We start from the raw sequence: 21,607 nt of genomic DNA, 5'->3' as shown, positions 1-21,607 counted from the left end.
TTAATGACTGTTGCAGTATTTATCGCATTGTTGCAGAGTTTATTATATAAGCGTGATATTTATCACTTGTCAAAGAATGTATTATTTTGTCACAATCTTGATCACATATTTCAGAATTTGTTACACTGTCTGTTAGTAATTGAGCAGAGGTGGTCAGTAAAGGTGTCATAAAGTTTACATAAAATATATTGCTATTATTTTTGGACCATAGATTATCTTAAACAAGAGGGAGATATGGAGGCGAGTTGGTGCAGCAGGGGTATGCTTATTTTGAAAAAGGGTCAGAAAGTCATTCAGAATACCTCAAACTTTTAATGGGAAGATTGGTTCAATTGAGCCTGGATTCACTAGAATTTAGAAAATGAGTGCAGATCCAATTGAAATACATAAAATGCATAACAGGACAGACTAGATTCAGGAAAGATATTTCCTCATTTGGGGAGTCTGGGACCAGTGGACGCAGTCTCAGGTTATGGGGTGGAACGTTTAGAACTGTGATAAAAGGAACATTTCTTCATCCAGAGGACAATGAGCCTGCGGAATTCTCTGCCAGCGAGACCAAGTCACTGAATATATTCAAGAAAGGGAGAGATACATTTTTAGATTTTAAAAGCATCAAGGGATTGAGAGAGGATATGGCATTGAGATAGAGGGTCAACGACAATCCAACTGAACAGCAGGGCATGCTTGAAGGGCTGAATGGCCTAACTGTACTCTTTGGTTCAATGTTTCTGTACATTATTTTGAGAAGTTTGCACACAGAGTAAGATAGAATAATGTTGTAGTAGTTTATCTAGATTTGCAAAAGGCCTTTAAAAAGGTATCACAGTAGATGAATGCATATGGTCAGAGAATCAGGCAGAATGGTTTCCAGTTAGCTTCAAGACAGAAAGCCGTGTGTGAGAGTAAAGGGACAATTACTCACAGTAGCAAAGAGTGTGTGAGAGCAAAGGACAGTTATTCAGAGTAGCAAAGAGTGTGTGAGAGGAAAGGGCAGTTATGATGCTAAGAGATCTGAGTAGTTTGGCAGTCATTTCCGAGATATCTTTGATCTAGGGGAGAGTGGCTAGGATTTCTGGACGGGTTTTGTCTGGTTGTTTGGGTTTGATGCTGAGAAATTGGTGGACTGTGTTCCCAAACAAGCAGACAAAATGTGTCCAGAAACCCTAGCCACTCTCCCCTACATCAAAGACATCTTGGAAATGACTGCCAGACTACTCAGACCTCTTGGCGTCATGGTAGCCCACAAATCCACCAACACACTAAACCAGCAGCTAATGAACATGAAAGACCCTATAGAGACAACAAGCAAAACTAATGTCATTTACAAAATACTGTGCAAGAACTGTAACAAACACTACATTGGACAAACAGGCAGAAAACTAGCCACCAGGATACATGAGCATCAACTAGCCACAAAACGACATGACCCACTCTCACTAGTATCCTTACATACAGATGAGGAAGGACACCACTTCGACTGGGACAACATATCCATCCTAGGACAAGCCAAACAGAGATGCGCACGAGAATTCCTAGAAGCATGGAACTCTATCAACAAACACGTTGACTTGCACCCCATTTACCACCCCCTGAGAAAAAGAACAGGAAATGACATCACCAACCCAAAGAAATCCAAACAAAAAAATAGAAAGAAGGAATCATCAACAGTGCTTCATCCGGAGGCTCACTGAAGATGTTATCTAGTATGGTGACGAAACATCTGAAAAGGAACCTTCCAGCTTAGCGAGCAAACCTACATCCAGAACCTTAACCTGAGCTACAAATCTACTCAAAACCTGCTAACATTAACAATTTTGACATTGGAATCAAAAATACACGTTCCAAATTTGCACAGGACAGTAAATTGGGAGGTTTGAACAGCAGTCAAACCAAATCAACATATGATGAGGCTTCTTATTTCTAGAAGAATGGAATTGGGAAATAGGAAAATTATGTCAAGCCTATATGAACATTAGTTGGAGCATAGTTGTGTTTGCAAAGAGCTAAGTACAGGTCTGATCACCATAAAATAAAAGGATATAGAGGCACGGGAGAAAGGGCAAAGCAGATGTGGGGGTGTACGTATCAGGAAGGGATAGATATTGAGCTTCTGTTTTCTCTTGAAGTAAAGCTAATGGTAACCCATCTGTGTGTATCCTTCCCTTGAATTGGTTTGCACAACTCTGCAGCCATGGGACGTTAAAGGCACTAGCTTGTGGATGACTTGCTCGCCAATCTTCCCCTTAACTTTGCAACTCAGAGGGAGGGTTGGTGCCAGGTATGTCACTCACAAGGACATGTTTGGAAAATGATCAAAAATGTCAGTGGAATATTGGTCTTTATTTCTCAAGGATTAGAATATGAGGGAGTTGAAATCATCTCCGAAGGTTGTGGTTAGAGTGCTGTGACATTCACTCCAGTACTGTGATGGCTTTTTGTACTATCTCCAAGAATGAACTGTAGTGACTCACCACAGCTCCTCAGACAGCACCTACCAAACCCACGACCACTTCCTTCTAGAAGGACAAGGGCAGCAGATACATGGGAATACCACCACCTAGAAGTTCCCTTCATGCAGGGTGGCATGGTGGCTCAGTGGTTAGCACTGCTGCCTCACAGCGCCAGGGACCCAGGTTCGAGTCCTGCCTTGGGTGACTGACTGTGTGGAGTTTGCACATTCTCCTCATGTCTGCGTGAGTTTCCTCCGGGTGCTCCGGCTTCCTCCCACAATCCAAAGGTATGGAGGTTAGGTGAATTGGTCATGCTAAATCGCCCATAGTCAGGGGTGAATATGGGGAATGGATCTGGATGGGTTAATCTTTGGAGGGTCGGTATGGACTTGTTGAGCTTAAGGGCCTGTTTCCATACTATAGGGAATCAAATCTAAATCACTCACCATCACAACATGGAAATATATCGGTGTTCCTCCAGAGTTGCTGGGTCACACACTGGAAATCCTCCCTAAGGACATAGTCAATATTCTTACATCCCATGGACAGCAATGGTTCAAGAAAGCAGCTCATCACTACCGTTCAAAAAGCAATTGGGAAGAGGCAAGAAGTAATGCCATATCCTGTGACAGAATCTTTTAGAAACTAGGTTGTGTTCTTTCGAATTTACGGGAATTTGAGGGACATTTCCAAGCTATTAAGGGAGCAAATAGAGATGATTGGGGAAAACTATGTATTTCACCAGACTGCAAGGAGTGGGAGGCTTGATTTGACAGACAGGAAAAGCTCAAATGTAAGTTTTTAATGTCATTTGTCACAAGAGCATTGTCTTTGTACATCTCCCCGAGACTACTTCCTGCCCTCTTCTTATCTTTAATACTGGTCAAAGAACTCTGCAGCCTAGGAAGAATTCATTAGCTGGAGTTGTCGGGCAGTGTACACATCCCTTTTCCTTCTTATTTACTGAATGGGAGATCAGGAAGCAGGCAATTTGAAGCTGTTGTCACAGAGCCGATGTGATGGTTGCTAAGCAACAGAATCAGAGAATCAATGTTTGAAAGAAAAATGTCTGTGTTATAGACTGGGAATTAATGAAAGACTTAACAATTGGAAAGCAGTCACATTGAAGCTGATTGTTCAGGAGTATCAATGTAACTCATGGTTACACTAATTGGTTACATTACAGACTGACGAAATCAGGGAGTGATACTGCCATAGTCATGTTTCTGGGCTCATAACCAAGAGAATATCACTTTTTAAACACAGTTATACAGAACAGACTGTTCTGTGTGAAATTGACTTGAAGCTCTTGGATTGTCGAGACTAGTAGAATCCCTATGGTGTACAAAGAGGTCACTTGGCCCATCGAGTCCATGCCAACCCTCGAAAGAGCATCCCACCTCATCCCCCTATTTCCCAAGGCTAATCCACCGAACCTACACATCCCTGGACACTAAGGTCAATTTAGCGTGGCTAATCCGCTTAACCTGCACACCTCTGGATTGTAGGAGGAAACCGGAGCACCCGGAGGAAACCCACGCAGACACGGGGAGAACGTGCAAATTCCACACAGCCAGTTGCCCGAGGGTGGAATTGAACCTGGGCCCCTAGCACTGTGAGGCAGCAGTGCCAACCACTGACCTAAACGGAAATTGCCCTTGAGAAGGTGATGATGAGCTGCCTTCTTGAATCGTCGCAGTCCATGTTCTTGAGGGCACGGTCACCTCTGTGTAACTCCAGCTAAATAACCATGTGATTGACTCTCAGCTGACTACAGAGGGTCATCAAGCAAGCCACACAATCCATCATCATCTTCTCAGGGGAACTGAGGATGGGTTGTTAACACCAGCAACCAGGTCAGTGCTGCCCCCATTTCCTGAGGATTAATTTTCAAGAAGCAGCCTTTATGAGAGACGCACCATTCAGGGCATGATGGAGTCAGGGAAATAGAGAAAGGTTCTGGGATTTCTATTCACTGCAGAATATGAGAGATGAGGGGGCTGTCTACAGGAGGTTAGGAAAGCAAAGCAGCTGAGGCAAGAGGGCTAATTGGAAAACTAACCTGCCATGAGAAAGAGCAAATGCTCATCTGAGGAGTGAGACAGCGAGAGAGGGAAGGAAATGGTGATTGCCCTAGTATCTATTTTTCTAGATTCCGCTGCCTGTCTCACTATTGTGGAGATCATAGATAGTTATTCTGGCGAGACTGAGTGATTCTTTCACTGGCTGCACAGAGACACAAGGAGGTGTCATCCCTGAAACAATTGGCCAACTTGCGGGTCCTGCTGTGTGCAAAAGATGGCTTCCAGTCTTACCTCTATAATAGTCACGCCTGTGTATGGTGGCTGATAGGTGTCAAAAGTTGGTGTTTGTTGGGCCTACAAGGCAGTTCAGTGGTGACCTGGCTTGTAACCAGTTCTCCACAGGGATTCAGTCTCTCAGTCACATATAAGAGGCCTTGTGTTTTTCAGTCCTGAAGAACCAGTTATGCGGTTCATCCTGAGGCTCTGTAGGAGTGCAAGGAAGTCACAATGAGAACCTGGGCTGCTTGGTCAGTACAGATTGGTAGTGTACAAGAGAATCTTCACTGTTGGAGGATCAGCCCAACTCTATAAAGATAAAGTCTCGATACTGAAACCATTATGAGAAAAAAACATGACTCCATATCTTAAAATGTTAAAAATCACACAACACCAGGTTACAATCCAACAGGCTTATTTGGAAGTACAAGTTTTTGGAGCACCGCTCCTTCGGGTAGGTAAGTGAACTATAACCTGGTGTTGGGTGATTTTTAAGTTTGTCCACCCCAGTCCAACACTGGCTCCCTCCACACCATTAACTCCATATCTAGATCTCGAACCATGGGCGGTTCCTCCAGGAATAATTTGAAACCCATAGGCACAGTTGTACCAATCGTACGACTCATCAGGTCGAAATGTTCAACAGAATTCAGCAATATTCAAGTTCTAAATTATAAAACAACACATTTTTAAAAAAAACTTTAATTCATGTGATTGGCCATTACTCATGCGTAGCTACCCTTGAGAAGGTAGTGGTGAGCTGCCTTCTTGAACCACTGCAGTCCATATACTGTAGGTTGACTCACAATGCCCTTAGGAAGGGAATTCCAGGATGTTGACCCAGCGACAGTGAAGAAATGGTGATATGTTTCCAAGTCAGGGTGGTGAGTGGCTTGGAGGAGAACTTGCAGGTAGTTCCTATGTATCTGCTGCCCTCGTCCTTCTAGTTGGAAGTGGTCTGGGTTTATACTGCTCGCTATAAGAATCTTTATCTTCTGGTTCTTGCGATGGTCTAGGAATAACATGAGTGAAGTTCCTCAGAGAGGCAGAATTTTGACCAGGATGAAATTAAGGAGTCTCAGGAGGGCCACTGAGCAAGTGAATGAGACCCTCAAAAGTGCTAATTTGTGAGTGGGGCATGGTGTGGGTTAGGATTTTGGCAGCAGGATTTTGGATGAGCTCAAGTTCAGAAAGAGGATGGGGCCAAGGCGCGTGTTGGAATAGTTGAGTGTGGAAATAATGAAAAACATGAATATAGATTTTGATGGCAGCTGAGCTGATGGTGGGTAATGTGACAGTGGGTGATGATAGCTCAGTGGTTAGCACAACTGCCTCACAGCGCCAGGGACCCTGGTTCAATTCCAACCTCGGGCAACTGTCTGTGTGGAGTTTGCACATTCTCCCTGTGTCTGCATGGGTTTCCTCCGGGTGCTCCGGTTTCCTCCCACACTCCAAACATGCTCATGTTAGGGTGGATTGGCCAGGCTAAATTGCATAAAGTGTTCAGGAATGTGCAAGCTGGATGGATTAGCCATGGGAAGTGCAGAGTTACAAGGTGAGGGGTTTGGTCTGGGTGGGATGCTCTTTAGAGGGCTGAGTTGGACTTGATGGGCCAAATGGCCTGTTTCCCCGCTGTCTGGATTCTGAGAGTTGAAAATCTGAGGACTGACTTGCTGGACTGGATCTGAGGTGTGGAGCTCGGCTCAGGGACTACAGCATGGTGAGTTTGCAGACTAACTAACTAGCATGGAGAGATTGAGGGAAACAGCAGGGTTCACCAACACCAGTTTGATCTTTCTGGTAATGATGGGTGGAACAATCACAAAGAAAGCCCACATGCAGTTCAGCATTCACTACACTGGTCTGTCAGACAGGAGCATCGTGCCCCGTTTTGTTGTACAGTTCCCTTTTGATTTCTTCCAGCCTAGGGTTTGTTACATTTCTGTGCTTCTGGGCTCAGTCTGAGGAGAATTGTTGGAAGCTTCTAGAATGTATTGGGAGTTTCATCTCTGCTGGGGTGCTGAGTCTACCACAGAGAGGCTAGGCAAGGCAGCCAATGGGAGGCTGCATGTCAATTCAGAAGCTGTGCAGTTTAACAAAAACTGAAGCGATGAATAATTAAAGATTCCTAAATAATTAAACATCACGTTTGTGCTGGTTTGTAAGAAAATTCCCCCATTTTTCTAACATTTCTTTTAAATACGTTTTAATTCTTAGTAATGCATCAGTAAGGCTGTGTAATTTGATTTTTTGAGAAAATGTTAGTGACTGAATGTATGTGTGTGTGTGATGAGAGAGTGAGAATGAGCAAATGCGGTTTATAATGCAGGGTAACGCCAACAGTGTGGGCTCAATTCCTGCACCATCTGAGGTTAGTATGAAGCCTGAGGACTGGTAACTCTCAGGAGAAAGTGAGGACTGCAGATGCTGGAGATCAGAGTTAAGAGTGTGGTGCTGGAAAAGCACAGCAGGTCAGGCAGCATCCGAGGAGCAGGAGAATCCGGCCAGGCCCCCAAAGCCTCCCAGCAAAGGGGGAAAAGACAGCTGCACGAGGGAGGGACGGCCAGCTCTTCGGATGGTGAAGACGAGCGCAAAGAATGTCATCACCACCAGAAGAAGAGACAGAGCGCCGTAGATAAAGAGGAGGGCATTTCCTCCCAACCAGGAAACAACGGACCCCCCGAAGTCCACCCTCCACCCAGTGAGAACCAGGGGGTACCCACTGCTCCACAACTACAGGTAACTGAGAGCTGCGATCCTCTGACAGTCCCATTGTCAGACACAGAACTAGACGGTGCGGACCCTTGCCTGGGCTCAATGACTCCAGAGCAGGTAAATGACCACAGTGAAAGCCTGAATAGCTACCTCAGCCCAGCGAGGGTCCAGCAGTTCGTGCTCACCATGGGGATGCAGACAGCTTCCCCAGAGACAGGACAGTCAAATGGACAACGGTAATCCCGGAAACTGGGATTAAAAAAGGTTCATTTGCTATAGTATAACAGGGCACCCACTCAGTAGGTGGATTCTGCTGAAGCCACAGCTAAATAACAAGAGTCTGGATGGTTAATAAAGGGAACTGTAAATAGGATAACTGTAAATTCGAGTAATTCAATCTGTTCTTTGTAATGTTAAGACATGCAATGTACATATCTATGAACGACATGACAAATTGTACAAGTACCAAAGATTTATTTCTATGATTAAAGTATATTTTGAAATTTAAAAAAAAGGAGAATCGATGTTTCAGGTCGGAGCCCTTTATCAGGAATGAGCTCATTCCTGATGAAGGGCTCTGGCCAGAAATGTTGATTCTCCTGCTCCTCAGATGCTGCATGACCTGCTGTGCTTTTCTAGTAACACATTCTCGACTGGTGACTCTCAGATTAAGCCGCCACCAGTTGTCTCTCTCCAATGAGGCAGCAGCCCCATGGCTTGGTAGGACTATGGCTACTTTACTTTTCTATATCCTCCTATTTACGATCATTTATGTAAATGTGAGTGTGTGCCTGTGCATGTTTGTCTGTGGCATAATATAAGTGGTGCTTGTGAATGTGAGTGTTATGTGTGGTTATGTGTCTATGTGAATGTGTGCATATGTATATGTCTGTGTGATTGTGTGCGTGAATGTGCCTATATCTTTGTGTGTCTTTATATCTCTGTGTCTGCATTGAAAAGTGTGTGTTTGTGTGTGTGCATTTCTTTGAATGTGCATATGTCTGTGTGTGAGTGTGTATACATCAGAAATAATTTGTCTTTATCTGTGTGTATCTGGGTCTGTGATAATATATGTCTTTGTATGTCTATGCAAGCCTGTGCATGGTACTTTGAATACATCTTTGTGGAGTGTGTGTGCAAATAAACAGATGTATGTGTCTTTATGAAGTACTGTAATCATTGGCTCGTAGTAGCCTGACCTGACTGTACTTAATCAGTGCACGGGCAGTCATCTATTAGAGTAGGTCCTTCATCTACTTTGTTGCTCAGTGATTCGTTGAGTATGAGCAGAGGGCAGGCCTGGAATTCCTGTACTACTGCTAGTTATCTCTGAGAAAGTAATGGTGGGTTGATGCTGGATTACTACTGACACCGTTTCAGAGGGAAGAAATGAGTCAACCAGATGACTGTGGAATGCAGTCAGGTGCAGGGGGTTGGGACTAAGGAAGGAGATGAAAGTCAAAATCAGCTTTAGTTCAAACACAGGCAAAACAGCTGAATTCCAGAGGTAAGGTGAGACTGACAGCCCTCAACAGCAAGGCCTTGTTTGACTGAGTGTGGCATCAAGGACCTTTGGCAAAACTGGAATCACTAGGTATCAGGGGCAAACACTCTGATGGTTGGTGGCGCATAGGAAGGTGGGGGCCAGTCATCTCAGCTCCAACTGAAGCAGTCCGTGTTCAAATGCAACAAGATCTGGACAATATCCAGGCTTGGGCTGACAAGTGGCAAATCACATTCACATCACACAAATGCCAGGCAATAGCCATCTTCAAAAGAGACTACCTAACCACCGCCCTTGACATTCAATATCATTACCATCACTAAATCCCCCACTATAACTATCCTGAGTGTGACCATTGATCAGAAACTGGACTTGACACACCAAATAAATACAGTGGCTACAAGAACAGCGACTGGGAATACTGTGGTGAGTAACTCGCCCCCTGACTCCCCAAAGCCTGTCCATCATGTACACAGCACAAGTCAGGAGTGTCAAGATTAGAATGGTGCTGGAAAAGCACAGTAGGTCAGGCAGCATCTGAGGAGCAGGAAATTCAATGTTTTGGACAAAAGCCTTTCATCAGGAATGAGGCTGGGAGCCTTGGGGGTGGAGAGAGAAATGGGAGGGGGGTAGGGTTGGGGCGAAGGTAGCTGAGAGTGCAATAGGTGAATGGAGGTGGGGTTGAAGGTGACAGGTCAGAGAGGAGGGTGGAGCGGATAGGTGGGAAGGAAGATTGGCAGGTAGGACAGGTCATGAGGGCGGTGCTGAGCTGGAAGGTTGGAACTGGGATATGGTGGGGGGAGGGGAAATGAGGAAACTGGTGAAATCCACATTGATGCCATGGGGTTGGAGGGTTCCAAGGTGGAAGATGAGGCATTCTTCCTCCAGGCATCGGGTGGTAAGGGAGTGGCGGTGAAGGAGGCCCAGGACCTGCATGTCCTCGGCGGAGTGGGAGAGGAAGTTAAAGTGTTCAGCCACGGGGCAGTGGCGTTGCTTGGTGCAGGTGTCCCAGAGATGTTCCCTAAAGCACTCTATGAGTAGGCATCCTGTCTTCACAATGTAAAGGAGACTGCATCGGGAGCAACGGATACAATAAATGATATTGGTGGATGTGCAGGTGAAACTTTGATGGATGTGGAAGACTCCTTTAAGGCCTTGGATGGAGGTGAGGGCAGAGGTGTGGGCGCAGGTTTTGTAATTCCTGTGGTGGCAGGGGAAGGTGCCAGGATGGGAGGGTGGGTTGTTGGGGGGCGTGGACCTGACCAGGTAGTCGCGGAGGGAACGGTCTTTACGGAAAGCAGAAAGGGGTGGGGAGGGAAATATATCCCTGGTGGTTGGGTCCATTTGTAGGTGGCGGAAATGGCAGAGGATGATGCGATGTATATGGATGTTTGGGCGGGGGGGAAGGTGAGGACCGTGGAGGTGGTGGGGAGAGGATTCTGTCCTTGTCGCGGTTGGAGGAGTTGGGTTCGAGGGTAGCGATGCGGGACGATTGTGATGGAATACCCCCTCTTGCCTGCAGGGGCAAGAAGATTGACACCATCCAGGATAAAGCAGCCTTCATGTTTGATATCGCATTCACAAGCATCCACTCCCTCCACCACTGACGCTCAGTAGCACGGTGTACTGTCTACAAGATACACTACAGAAATTCACCAAAGACCCTTCCAAACCCATGACCACTCTCATCTGGCAGATACAGGGTAACAACTCGACCTGCAGATTCCCCTCCAAGCCACTCACCATCCAGACTTGGAAATATATCGCAGTTCCTTCACGGTCGCTGGGTCACAATCCTGTAATTCCCTCCTTAAGGACATTGTGGGTCAATGTACAACACAAGAATTGCAGCAGTTCAAGAAGAAAGGTCCCAACCAGGGACCGGCCAGAAATACTGACCCAGCCAGTGATGCCAATGCCCCATGGGTGAACAAAGAAAAACAAACCAGCTGCATTCTTTTAGAAATCTGACAAACTCAAGGTCATCTTAACTGAGACCAGATTCCTGTTTCCATATTTCAAAAGTTAACTCCAACTTCTCAAACCACAACAACTGGGATTTAAACTCCTGATTCGCTGGAATTTAAACCCCTGATTCCCTGGGATTAAAATTTCTCTGGGATTTAAACTCCAGATTTCCTGGGATTTAAAGTCCTGATTTCCTGGGATATAAACTCCTGATTCCCTGGGATTTAAACCCCTGATTCACTGGGATTAAGCTCCCAATTTCCTGGGATATAAATTCCCAATTGCCTGGGAGAGAAACTCCTGATTTCCTGGGATATAAACTCCTGATTCCCCGGGATTTAAACCCCTGATTCACTGGGATTAAACTCCCAATTTCCTGGGATATAAATTCCCAATTGCCTGGGATATAAACTCCTGATTTCCTGGGATATAAACTCCTGATTCCCTGGGATTTAAACCCCTGATTCACTGGGATTAAACTCCCAATTTCCTGGGATATAAATTCCCAATTGCCTGGGATATAAACTCCTGATTTCTTGGAATATAAACTCCTGATTTCTTGGGATGTAAACTCCTGATTCCCTGGGATACAAACTCCCAATTCCCTGGATATAAACTCCTGATTCCCTGGGACATAAACCCTGGATTCCCTGGGATTTAAACTCCTGCTTCCCTGGGATTGTATGACTATGAGGAAGAACTGAAGGAGATTTGTATTAGGTAAAAAAAAATTATGCTGTCGAAATTAATGGGACTGAAAGCTGCCAAATCCCCAGGTCATGATCATCTCCGTTCCTGATGGAAATAGTGACTGGTTTTGCTATAATCTTCCAGAAACGTGTTGAATCTCGAGTAGATTGAGGGGTGGTAAATGTTTCAAAATGGAGGGAGGAAGAAAGCCAGGAATTATAGCTCGGGTTGTTTAACATCAAAAATCTGGAACTCATTGTAAAGGACTTGATCGCGTGAAACACCAACACAAAGTCAGCATGGATGTATGAAAGTGAAATCATGTTTGACAAACTTACTGAAGTTGTCTTTTTCAGAATGTAACTTGTAGAAAGAATGGGGGAGAAGCAATAATTGTGATGTCATTGGATTTTCAGAAAGCTTTTGATAAAATTCCATATAAGAGGTCAGTGTGCAATATTGAGAGCACATGGGGTTGGCATTCACTGACATGGACTGAGAACTGGGCAGTAGATAAGCAACAAGAGAATAGAATGAAATGGGTCATTTTCAGATGGAAGGTGATGATCAGTGATCAGTACTTGGGCCTTGGCTGCACACAATACACATCAACGATTTGGATGAAGGAATTGGGTGTAATATTTCCAAGTTTGCTGACAATGGAAAACAAGATGGCAGTGGGAGTGGGAGTGATGAGGAGGATATAAAGAGGCTTCAGAATGATTTGAGACAAAGTGAGTGAGTGAGCAGTTGGATGGCAGATGCAGTATATCATGGAATAAGCGTGAAATTATCCACTTCGAAAGGAAAAACAGAATAGCAAAGTATTATTTAAATGGTGACAGATTAGGAAGTGTACAAAGAGATCCGAGTGCCTTTGTACACCAGTCACTGAATGCAGTCACACACATGCAGTAAGTAATTAGGGATGTTGACCTTCAGTGCAAAAGGAATAAAGTACAGGAGCAAGGATGTCTAGCTGCAGCTGTATGGAGTTCTCTGGAACGGTGGGTGCACTTTTGCTCTCCTTACTTAAGAATGGATATATTTGCCTGAGAGTAAACGCAGCAAAGGTTCACTAGACTGATCCCTGGGATGGCAGGTTTACTGTATGATAGATTCGGCTGATCGTGTCCAGGAATGTGTAGGTGAGATGGATTGGCCATGGTAAATTGCCTGTAGTGTCCAGGGATGTGTAGGTGTGATGGGTTAGCCTTGGGAAAGCAGGTTTACAGAATAGGGTGGGGGGTGTCTGGGTGGGATGCTCTTTGGAAAGTTAGTGTGTACTGAATGGCCTGCTTTCACACTATAGGGATTCCAATATTGACTGAAATTTATGTATAGAATAGAATCCCTACATTATAGAAACAAGCCATTTGGCCCAATAAGTCCACACCGACCCTCTGAAGAGCTTCCCACCCAGACCCATTCCTACCCTATCCTTGTAAGCCTGTATTTCCAATGGCGAACCCACCAACTTAGCTTGGCCAAACCACCTAACCTTGGGAGAATGAGAAAAGAAGATTATCACAAAGTAGTCATGATTTGGAGATGGCGATGTTGGACTGGAGTGTACAAAGTTAAAAATCACACAACACCAGGTTATAATCCAACGGGTTTAATTGGAAGCACTAGCTTTCGGAGCATTGCTCCTTCAACCACCTGATGAAGGAGTGGCGTTCCGAAAGCTAGTGCTTCCAATTAAACCTTACCACAAAGTAGAGATTTCTGATAGGGCTGGACATACTGGATGCAGAAATGAGGTTTCCCCTTGCTGAGGTTGGAGGTGGGAGTTGTAGAACAAGGGGTTACAGACTCCAGATAAATGGTAGGCCATTTCAGACTGAGATGAGGAGAAATTTCTTTGCTCAGAGGATGGTGCAATTCTCTACCATATAAGGCTGTGCAGGCCAAGTCACTTAATAGGTTTAGGAAATGGATAGATTCCTGGAGGCTAAAGACGTCAATGGGTAGTGGGAGAGAACAAGAGATAGAGGATCAGCCATAATCAGGTTGAATGGTGAAGCAGGGCTCATTGGACTAGAATGAGTCAAAAAGTGTGGCGCTGGAAAAGCGCAGCAGGTCAGGCAGCACCCGAGGAGCAGGAGAGTCGATGTTTCGAGCATAAGCTCTTCATCAGGAATGTTGGACATTGCTGATGAAGAGCTTATGCATGAAACATCGACTCTCCTGCTGCTCGGAAGCTGCCTGACCTGCTGCGCTTTTCCAGCGCCACTCTTTTTGACTGATCTCCAGCATTTGCAGTCCTCACTTTCTCTTCATTGGATTAGAATAGCCTACTCCTGCTGCTATTATCAATATTTCTGTGACCTAGATACCACCAATGTGAAGTAATCCAGTGGAAATCCAGTGGGTTTCACAAGAGGATGTAGACCACCAGACCTAGATTTGTCTCCCCTTCCTCTTATTTTGGAGGGATCCTCCCTTCCCTCTCCTCGACAGAAAATGATCTCCTCAGGCCTCTTGGGCCCCACTTAACTCAAGGACAATTCCAGCTGTTAGCGATCAATGGGTGTGAGCCGGAGACTGTGCTATCACCTCCTGACTTGACTGGCTTCACCTGGAGCAGCAACGACCATCACTGCCTTTGGGTGACAGAGATCGTCTCTGTGGTTACCCCCATCCATCCTCAAACCCCATCCACTGCCCAGCTCCCCAATCCCCTCCAGTCCCCTTCGCTCCCAATTCCCTGCTTGCTATCCAGTCCCCTACAGTACATGAGGACGTTACGCAAGGCTGGCCTGATTGCGAGGCCTCCCACAGTGCAGCAGCCAACTGGCATGCACTGTCAAGGATAACATGCACAAAGTGACCACTGGAATATAGTTGTTTTTGCACCGTTTGGGTCTTCTCACAGAAGGGCAAGGGTTGGCAAGGTAAACAATTGTGTTGGGAATGATTTATTTATCCTGGTAACTTTGATGGAAGTCAGGTGTAGAGTTTGTTTATCTGCGTGCAGAATTCCCGCTGATATGAAGTTGCCTGGCCACTGTATGCCAAGGAATCCACCGCACTCACGGCTTTGCCCCAGTGACAGAGTTTGCCAAACGTCATCTGCAGAAATGGGAGAATGAGGCAGTCGGGGAGAATGAGTGACAGACAGAGAGAGGTGGTGGTAGAATTGGAGGGAAAGGGTGAGTTTGGGCGACAGAGTTTGAGAGGAAGAATTTGTGAAGAGGGATGTAATCAGAGACATTGAGAGATGGGGAGGACAAGAGAATGATAAAGAGAGAGAGAGAGAGTCAAAGACAGGTGCAGAGAACTCAGCTTCACAGTAAGGGAGTGGGTGGGCAACAGGGGAAGATGTGATGCGCAAAGTGTTTGTCAAATGTACCTAACACTCTTTATATTTATCTGCCCTCAGGTGTGATAAACAGGTGTACACCAATCAAATATCACTACTCCTCAGCAATCCTTCCGAAAAATCTTTCATACAACATCACGAAAACCATCCGGCAAGATGAGTGGCACTCCCTGCGTAAGTCTCTCTCTCTCTCTCTCTCTCTTTGTCTCTCTCTCTCTCTGCCAACCTTTCTCTTCAAGGGGTCATGTGATTTGATGGTCATACTGGCCGGTGCCTTCTGGTTGTGGTGTTACTGGCGGCCTCTGAGGCTTGGTTGGGCTGTTGTTGGGTCATTGACCTGCTTGGAGGCTGGTTTGGAAGGAAGGAGAATGAGGGTGTGTGTGTGATTGATCCCACTGGGCTGTGATGTTGTTGGATGCGTGGGCGTGGGGTCTGATATTTAGTGGTGTTCACACAGTTTGGAAGCCAGCACTGTCCTGCTCAGTACCCTGCTGTACTTCCTGTGGGTGATGCTTCTCTTCAAATATATACCACAGACACATGAGGATAGCTACAAATTGGTGGGATCGCACATGATGACTTCACAATCCTGGCAGCCAGACAATAGAAAGATGCTAACTAAAAACCGAAAGAACTGAGGATGCTGTAAATCAGAAACAAAACAGAAATTTCTGGACAAGCTCAACAGGTCAGGCAGCATTGGTGGAGAGAAATTCAAATTAATATTTCAGGTCCAGTGACCCTTCCGACTTCTGAAAAAGAATCAATAGACCCGAAATGTTAAGTTTGATTTCTCTCACAGATGCTGCCAGGCCTGCTGAGCTTTTCCAGCAATGCCTGTTTTTGTCTTTCTTTCCAGTTGTGGGTCGGAGGCTGTTTAAGGCAGAGGAGGCTAGGCTGAACAGACAGCATATGTGGGGAGGGGAAGGTCAGAGAGAGACAGAAGGGTAGGGGGAGATGTTTTGGACAAAAAGCTGAGCCAGTGAAAGATAAAAGGGAACAAGTTCAATGAAAGTGCATGCTGCTGGCTGTCTGTTCCCAGCTAATTTGAACCGACCATCCTAAGTAAATAACCCACCACGGTAACTGTCTGGTTTCTAAATGGAGTTGGTATGTATTCATAAATATCCAGCAGAGTAAAGCATAAATCTATGTGCGGTAACCAAACCTAGCAGTACTGCAAAACCCATTTTTATCAACTGAAGAAAGCTGCAGTATCCTAGGCAATGTGAAGTTTCGCTACTGACTGGGAGGAGCTGGGAAGCTTGTCAGTGTTTGATTCGGTTGCTAATAACTGATTGGTTAGTCGGCTGGTTACTAGACTGGCTGTCTTCCATGTTTGAAATCTACCCTGCCACCATATCCATGTGAGAGAGCCAAAGAGAGATGCACTTTCACCAAATCTTCTGAGAAATTCTCATCTTTACAATGTGACTGCAGAACATAAGAAATCTGAGCTGGACTTGACCATACAGCTCCTCAAACATGCTCCACCAGTCAATAAGGTGGTGGCAGGTCTAATTATGGTGTGAACTCGAAATTCCTGTCTGTACCCAATTACCCTTAACATGTCAACCAAAACTCTACCTGAAATATATTTAATACATTTTAAAGTTAACAGTCTGCAGAGTCTTTTGTTTCTCTTCAGAACTGTGTGTGTCTCTGTGAGTGAATGTATGTGTGTGTGTCTGTGTATGTCTCTGTGAGTGAATGTATGTTCGTGTATGTATGTGTGTGTTTCTGTGAGTGAATGTATGTGTGTGTATGTATGTAAGTAATGCATGTGTGTATATGTGAATGAATGTGTGTGCGCCTGTGTGTGTCAGTGTCTCTATGTGTATGTGTCCGTGTAAGCACATGTTTGTGTGTGCATATATTGCATGTTCTTTTTAAAAGATGTATCCATACATGGCATAATGTTAATGTCACTGCATTAGCAACGTACAATCCTCAGTAAAAAAACAAAAAATTGGGTTCTCAAATGCCCTTTTGGGTAGGAAAGGAACAGATTGTTCTTAATACTAGACCTGAAACAGTATGAGATCCTAGGAATTGGCCATTATACCAGCCTGGATAAAACTGGACTGCACAGTGAAGGAGTGGCATCAGGTAAGGAACCCCCCTCCTACCTCAGTTCTAAGAGACAGTGGGAATTGCTTCAAACAGATCTCACATCATCACAGTGGAGTTAGATCCCCCTCCAAGCAGCAGCCGGGGGATAGCAATGTCGATGGTAGTTTAAACTGGGGCAGGTGTGCACTTTCCGGAACCAGGGACCAAGTAAGACCCTGACCAAATGGGTTTCCCATGTGCACTAGGCTGTGGGATGGGGGAAAGAATGTAACTATCTCCTGTAAAAGCAAAGACTTCACTTCCCATTCCCACCCTTTACCTTGGCTGTCCCCAGGGATGGTGACCAAAAATAGCCTGCGTACTCAGTCTTCCCGTGTACACTGAGGACATCCAGCTCCATCTTGACCAAAGCCCCCTCAGCAACACTCTTTGCCATCTCCCTGTTTTCAGACTTGATTTTAACCCCAAATGGATTTTGGTTACAAGTTAAAATATCAAACATTTCGCTCCAGTTCGATGTGAGTGAGACTGATGCCATTACTGTAGCCTAGCCACAAGGCCTCCAATCTGATCCCCTGCTCTGCCAAATGTCATATGAAGTTGGAGCTCCTGGTCTCCCTTTGAACCTGAACTATGCTTCCAACCCTGTATCATCTGCATCACCAAGATCATTGACCTCCACCTCACTCTCTGCCTCTTCATTGCTATTCCAGTAACACTACAGCTATGCCATTATCTCTTCTGGTCACTCATGAGCCCTATGCTGACTTACTTACATTCTCTCTTATCCTTGGGTTCCTTCAGCAGAAACAACTATGTTGACCTGCAATGTCCTCTTTACTAACATCTGGGGACCAATGCCAAAGTTGGGAGAGCTATCTGACAGGCTAGTCAAGCAAACAGCTGACATAGTCATACTCACAGAATTATAGCTTCCAGACAATGCCCCAGGCACCACCATCACCATCTCTGGATATGTCCTGTCCCACTGGCAGATTGTGCTCAAGTAATGGCCCACATTGCCCATGTATGGCCAATCTTGAGTTGCGAGATCTGATTGAAGTCTGAACCATTTAGCATGGTGATAGTGCCACACAACACAATGTAAAGTATTTTCTGTATGAAGGCAGGACTTTGCCTCCACAAGGACTGCATAGTGGTCACTCTTATCAATATTGTAATGGACAGATGCATCTGCAACTGTATGGTCAAGAGGGAGTTGCTGTGGCAATGTTCAGCATTGACTCTGGACCCCATGAAGTCTCGTGGCTTCAGGTTAAACATGGGCAAGGAAACCTCCTGCTGATTACCACATACCATCCTCCCTCGGCTGATGAATCAGTCTTCCATGTTGAACAACATTCGGAGGAAGCACTGAGGATGGCAGGATTACAGAATGTCCTCTGGCTGGGGGATTTCAATGTCTACCACCAAGAGTGGCTCGGCAGCAGTACCACAGATTGAGCTGGTCGGGTCCTAGCTGCCGACATAGGACATAGCTGCCAGACTGGGTCTGCAGCAGGTGGTGAGGGAACCAAGAGGGAAAAACATACTTGACCCCATCCTTACCAATCTGCCAGCTGGAGATTCATCTGCCCATGAGAGTATTGGTAAGAGTGACCACTGCACAGTCTGGATAATATCCAGATTTGGACTGACAGGTGGCAAGTAACATTCACACCACACAAATGCCAGGCAATGGCCATTTTCAACAAGAGAATCTAACCAGACCCCTTTGACATTCAATGGCATTACCATCACTGAAACCCCCACTACCAATGCAGCACAGTGGTTAGCACTGCTGCCTCAGAGCGCCAGGGAACTGGGTTCGATTCCAGCCTCAGACAACTGTCTGAGTGGAGTTTGCACATTCTCCCCGTGTCTGCAGGGGTTTCCTCCGGGTGCTCCGGCTTCCTCCCACAGTCCAAAGATGTGCAGGTCAGGTGAATTGGCCATGCTAAATTGCCCATAGTGTAGGTCAGGTGCATTAGCCAGGGGTAAATGTAGGGGTCTGGGTGGGTTACTCTTCGGAGGGTCAGTGTGGACTTGGGCCGAAGGGCCTGTTTCCACACTATAGGGATTCTATGAACCATCTTGAAAGTAACCAATCACCAGAAACTGGACAGGATTCACTATACAAATATAGTGGCTACGAGAGCAGGTCAGAGGCTGCAGTAAGTAACCCACCTCTTGACTCCCCAAAGCCTGTCCATCATCTCCAAGGCACAAGTCAGGACTGTGATGGGATACTCCCCACTTGCCTGGATGGGTGCAGCTCCAACAACACTCAAGAAGCTTGACTTCATCCAGGACAAAGCAGCCTGTTTGATTGGCACCACATCCATGAGCTTCAACATTGATTTCTTCCAGCACCGATGCTCAGGAGGAGGAGTGTGTGCTATCTACAAGATGCAGTGAGTCACCAAAGATCCTCAGACAGCACCTTCTAAACTCATGACCACTTCTATCTGGATGGACAAGGGCAGCAGATACATGGGAACATTACCACTTGCAAATTCTCTTCCAAGCAACTCACCATGAAAATATATCACTGTTCCTTCACTATCGCTGTGTTAAAATCCTGGAGTTCACTCCCAAGAGGCATTGTGTGTCTACTTACAGTACATGCACTGCAGTGGATCATGAAGACAGCTCACCACCACTTTCTCTGGGAAAATTAACATGATGACAATAAATGTTGACTTACCTAGCGATGCCCATATCCCTTGAATGAATTTTTAAAAAGACTCTTCTTAGGGCTTTGTGTTGTCAAACCTGATAGAAAGCTGACTGAAGAAGCTTTCTTGCTGTCAATCTGATTTCAAGCCTCAAAGGTCCCGTTTCTAACCCAGGGCACTGTGCCCTTCTCACCGCATTTTCAAAGCTATTGTGAGCTCGAAGCAATTATTCTGATGAGTTCAGTGAAGGGTGCACAGCACTGATGGTTCTGTTAACACTGAACACACACACTCACTATCTCTCCAGACAGGCCACTTTTCATTTACTTACTTTATTAGTTCTCTGCAGTTCATTGATTTTTTTTTTGATTGAAGTTTTTATGAAGGAAAATGAACGAGTGACCTGTGCATGGTGACACAAGCCAAGGACAGTGTAATCCCAAACAAATTGAACCAGCAGGAATCTCGGAATGCACAGAATTGTGAGTGAATTGCTAATGCAAACAATAAGGATCTAGCTATGACCTGGGTTTAACTGACAAGAGTCACAAAGTGATAGTCACCAGGCACAGAAACAGACCCTTCAGCCCAAATTGTCAATGTCAATTCTTAAACTAAGTTAGTCCCATTTCCCACCATTTTGCTCATAGCCCTCTAAACCATCCCTATCCTGTGTAAATGTGTTTTAGATGTTGTAATTGTACACACATCTGTCAGTTCCTCTGGCAGTTCATTCCATATATGTACCTCTGTGAAAACTTTGCCCCTCAGGTCCTTTTTAAATCTTTCCCGTCTCATCTTAAGTCTATGCCGTCTGGGCTTGGACTCCCCTCCTCTGGGGAAAAGACCTTTGCTAGTCACCTTATCTGTGCCTCTTACGATTTTATAAACCTCTATCGGGTCACCCCGCAACCTCCTAAGCTGCAGGGTAAAACGTCCCAGCCTATCCTGATAACTCCAGTCTCGGTAACATCCTTGTAAATCTTTTCTGCACCCTTTCCACAATGACTGGTTTCTGTCAATGAGGGTTAACCAGTCAGATAGAGAGTCTCAATCCTGTTGGCTAAGTTTGAATAGCAGGCCGGAGGACAAAATCCGTGCTGACTATCCAGTGTAGCATGAAGGGAGGGCTGTCTGGTTGGAGGTGCAGCCCATCTTCATCCTATTTTAAACTGAAGCCCCTCTCGAGCAATCATGGCCACTATTTGAAGAATGTGATCTTCAATTGTCACAAACAGTATTTGTCTCTTCATCAACATTGCTACATCGGTTGATTAGGCTGTTATCACATTGCTGACTAAACTAATTCTTTCCAGAAACATCTCAGCACTGGCAAGTTACAGAATTGGTTTCAGACACTCCTTTCTTTTGTGATTCAGGTGAAGGAATTAAAACTTGCTTGTTAAGGTCTGACGGGATTTGAGGGCCACTTGACATAAAGAAACATCTAGAAGAGTTTTTGGTTTGCTGCGCAGCTGCTCAGTGAGAGCAGAGCTACCCCAGAATGTTCAAATATGGTTTCAGTTCTGTAATCTGCATTCATTTCTTCGAAACACTGGATTCCTGAACTGTACCGAAGCAGGGAATGTTATTTACTAACAACAGTAAGTTCTTACATGGAGAAATAAGGGGAGAGAAAGGATTTGGACTATGCTGAACCTACTGCACTCACGTCACCATAATCATTCAAAAATTGCACACTCCTGTGTGGCACTGTTTGAAGTGTTCTTGCAGGGCAGAATATGTATGTTTGTATGTGTGTGTGTTGTGAGTTCAAGTATGTGCGACTAATTTTTTTTGAGTGTGTTTGAACTGGCAGTGAGCGTGTTTAAATAGATGTTTGTGGTGGTGTGTGTTTAGTGTATATCTGTATGTGTGTATGTTTGGATGCACGTGTGTGT

At 45.3% G+C, this 21,607-nt stretch overlaps 1 protein-coding gene across 1 annotated transcript in view; it reads left to right on the top strand.

Moving 5' to 3' along the window:
* Positions 1-21,607, top strand: part of tmem178bb (transmembrane protein 178Bb) — a 399,864-nt gene that overhangs the window by 38,075 nt on the left and 340,182 nt on the right. Inside the window, exon 2 of the mRNA XM_087997524.1 lies at positions 15,016-15,129. Coding sequence (XP_087853650.1) covers positions 15,016-15,129 — 114 coding nt within the window. The remainder of the gene's footprint in view (positions 1-15,015; positions 15,130-21,607) is intronic.

The sequence above is a fragment of the Chiloscyllium plagiosum genome, unplaced genomic scaffold, assembly GCF_037043375.1.
Source record: "Chiloscyllium plagiosum isolate Xiang-an unplaced genomic scaffold, Cpla_swu_hap1 HiC_scaffold_19, whole genome shotgun sequence".
NCBI lineage: Eukaryota > Metazoa > Chordata > Chondrichthyes > Orectolobiformes > Hemiscylliidae > Chiloscyllium > Chiloscyllium plagiosum.
The sequence above is the reverse complement of the archived record's forward strand: the minus strand, read 5'-3'. Positions and strand labels throughout refer to the sequence as shown.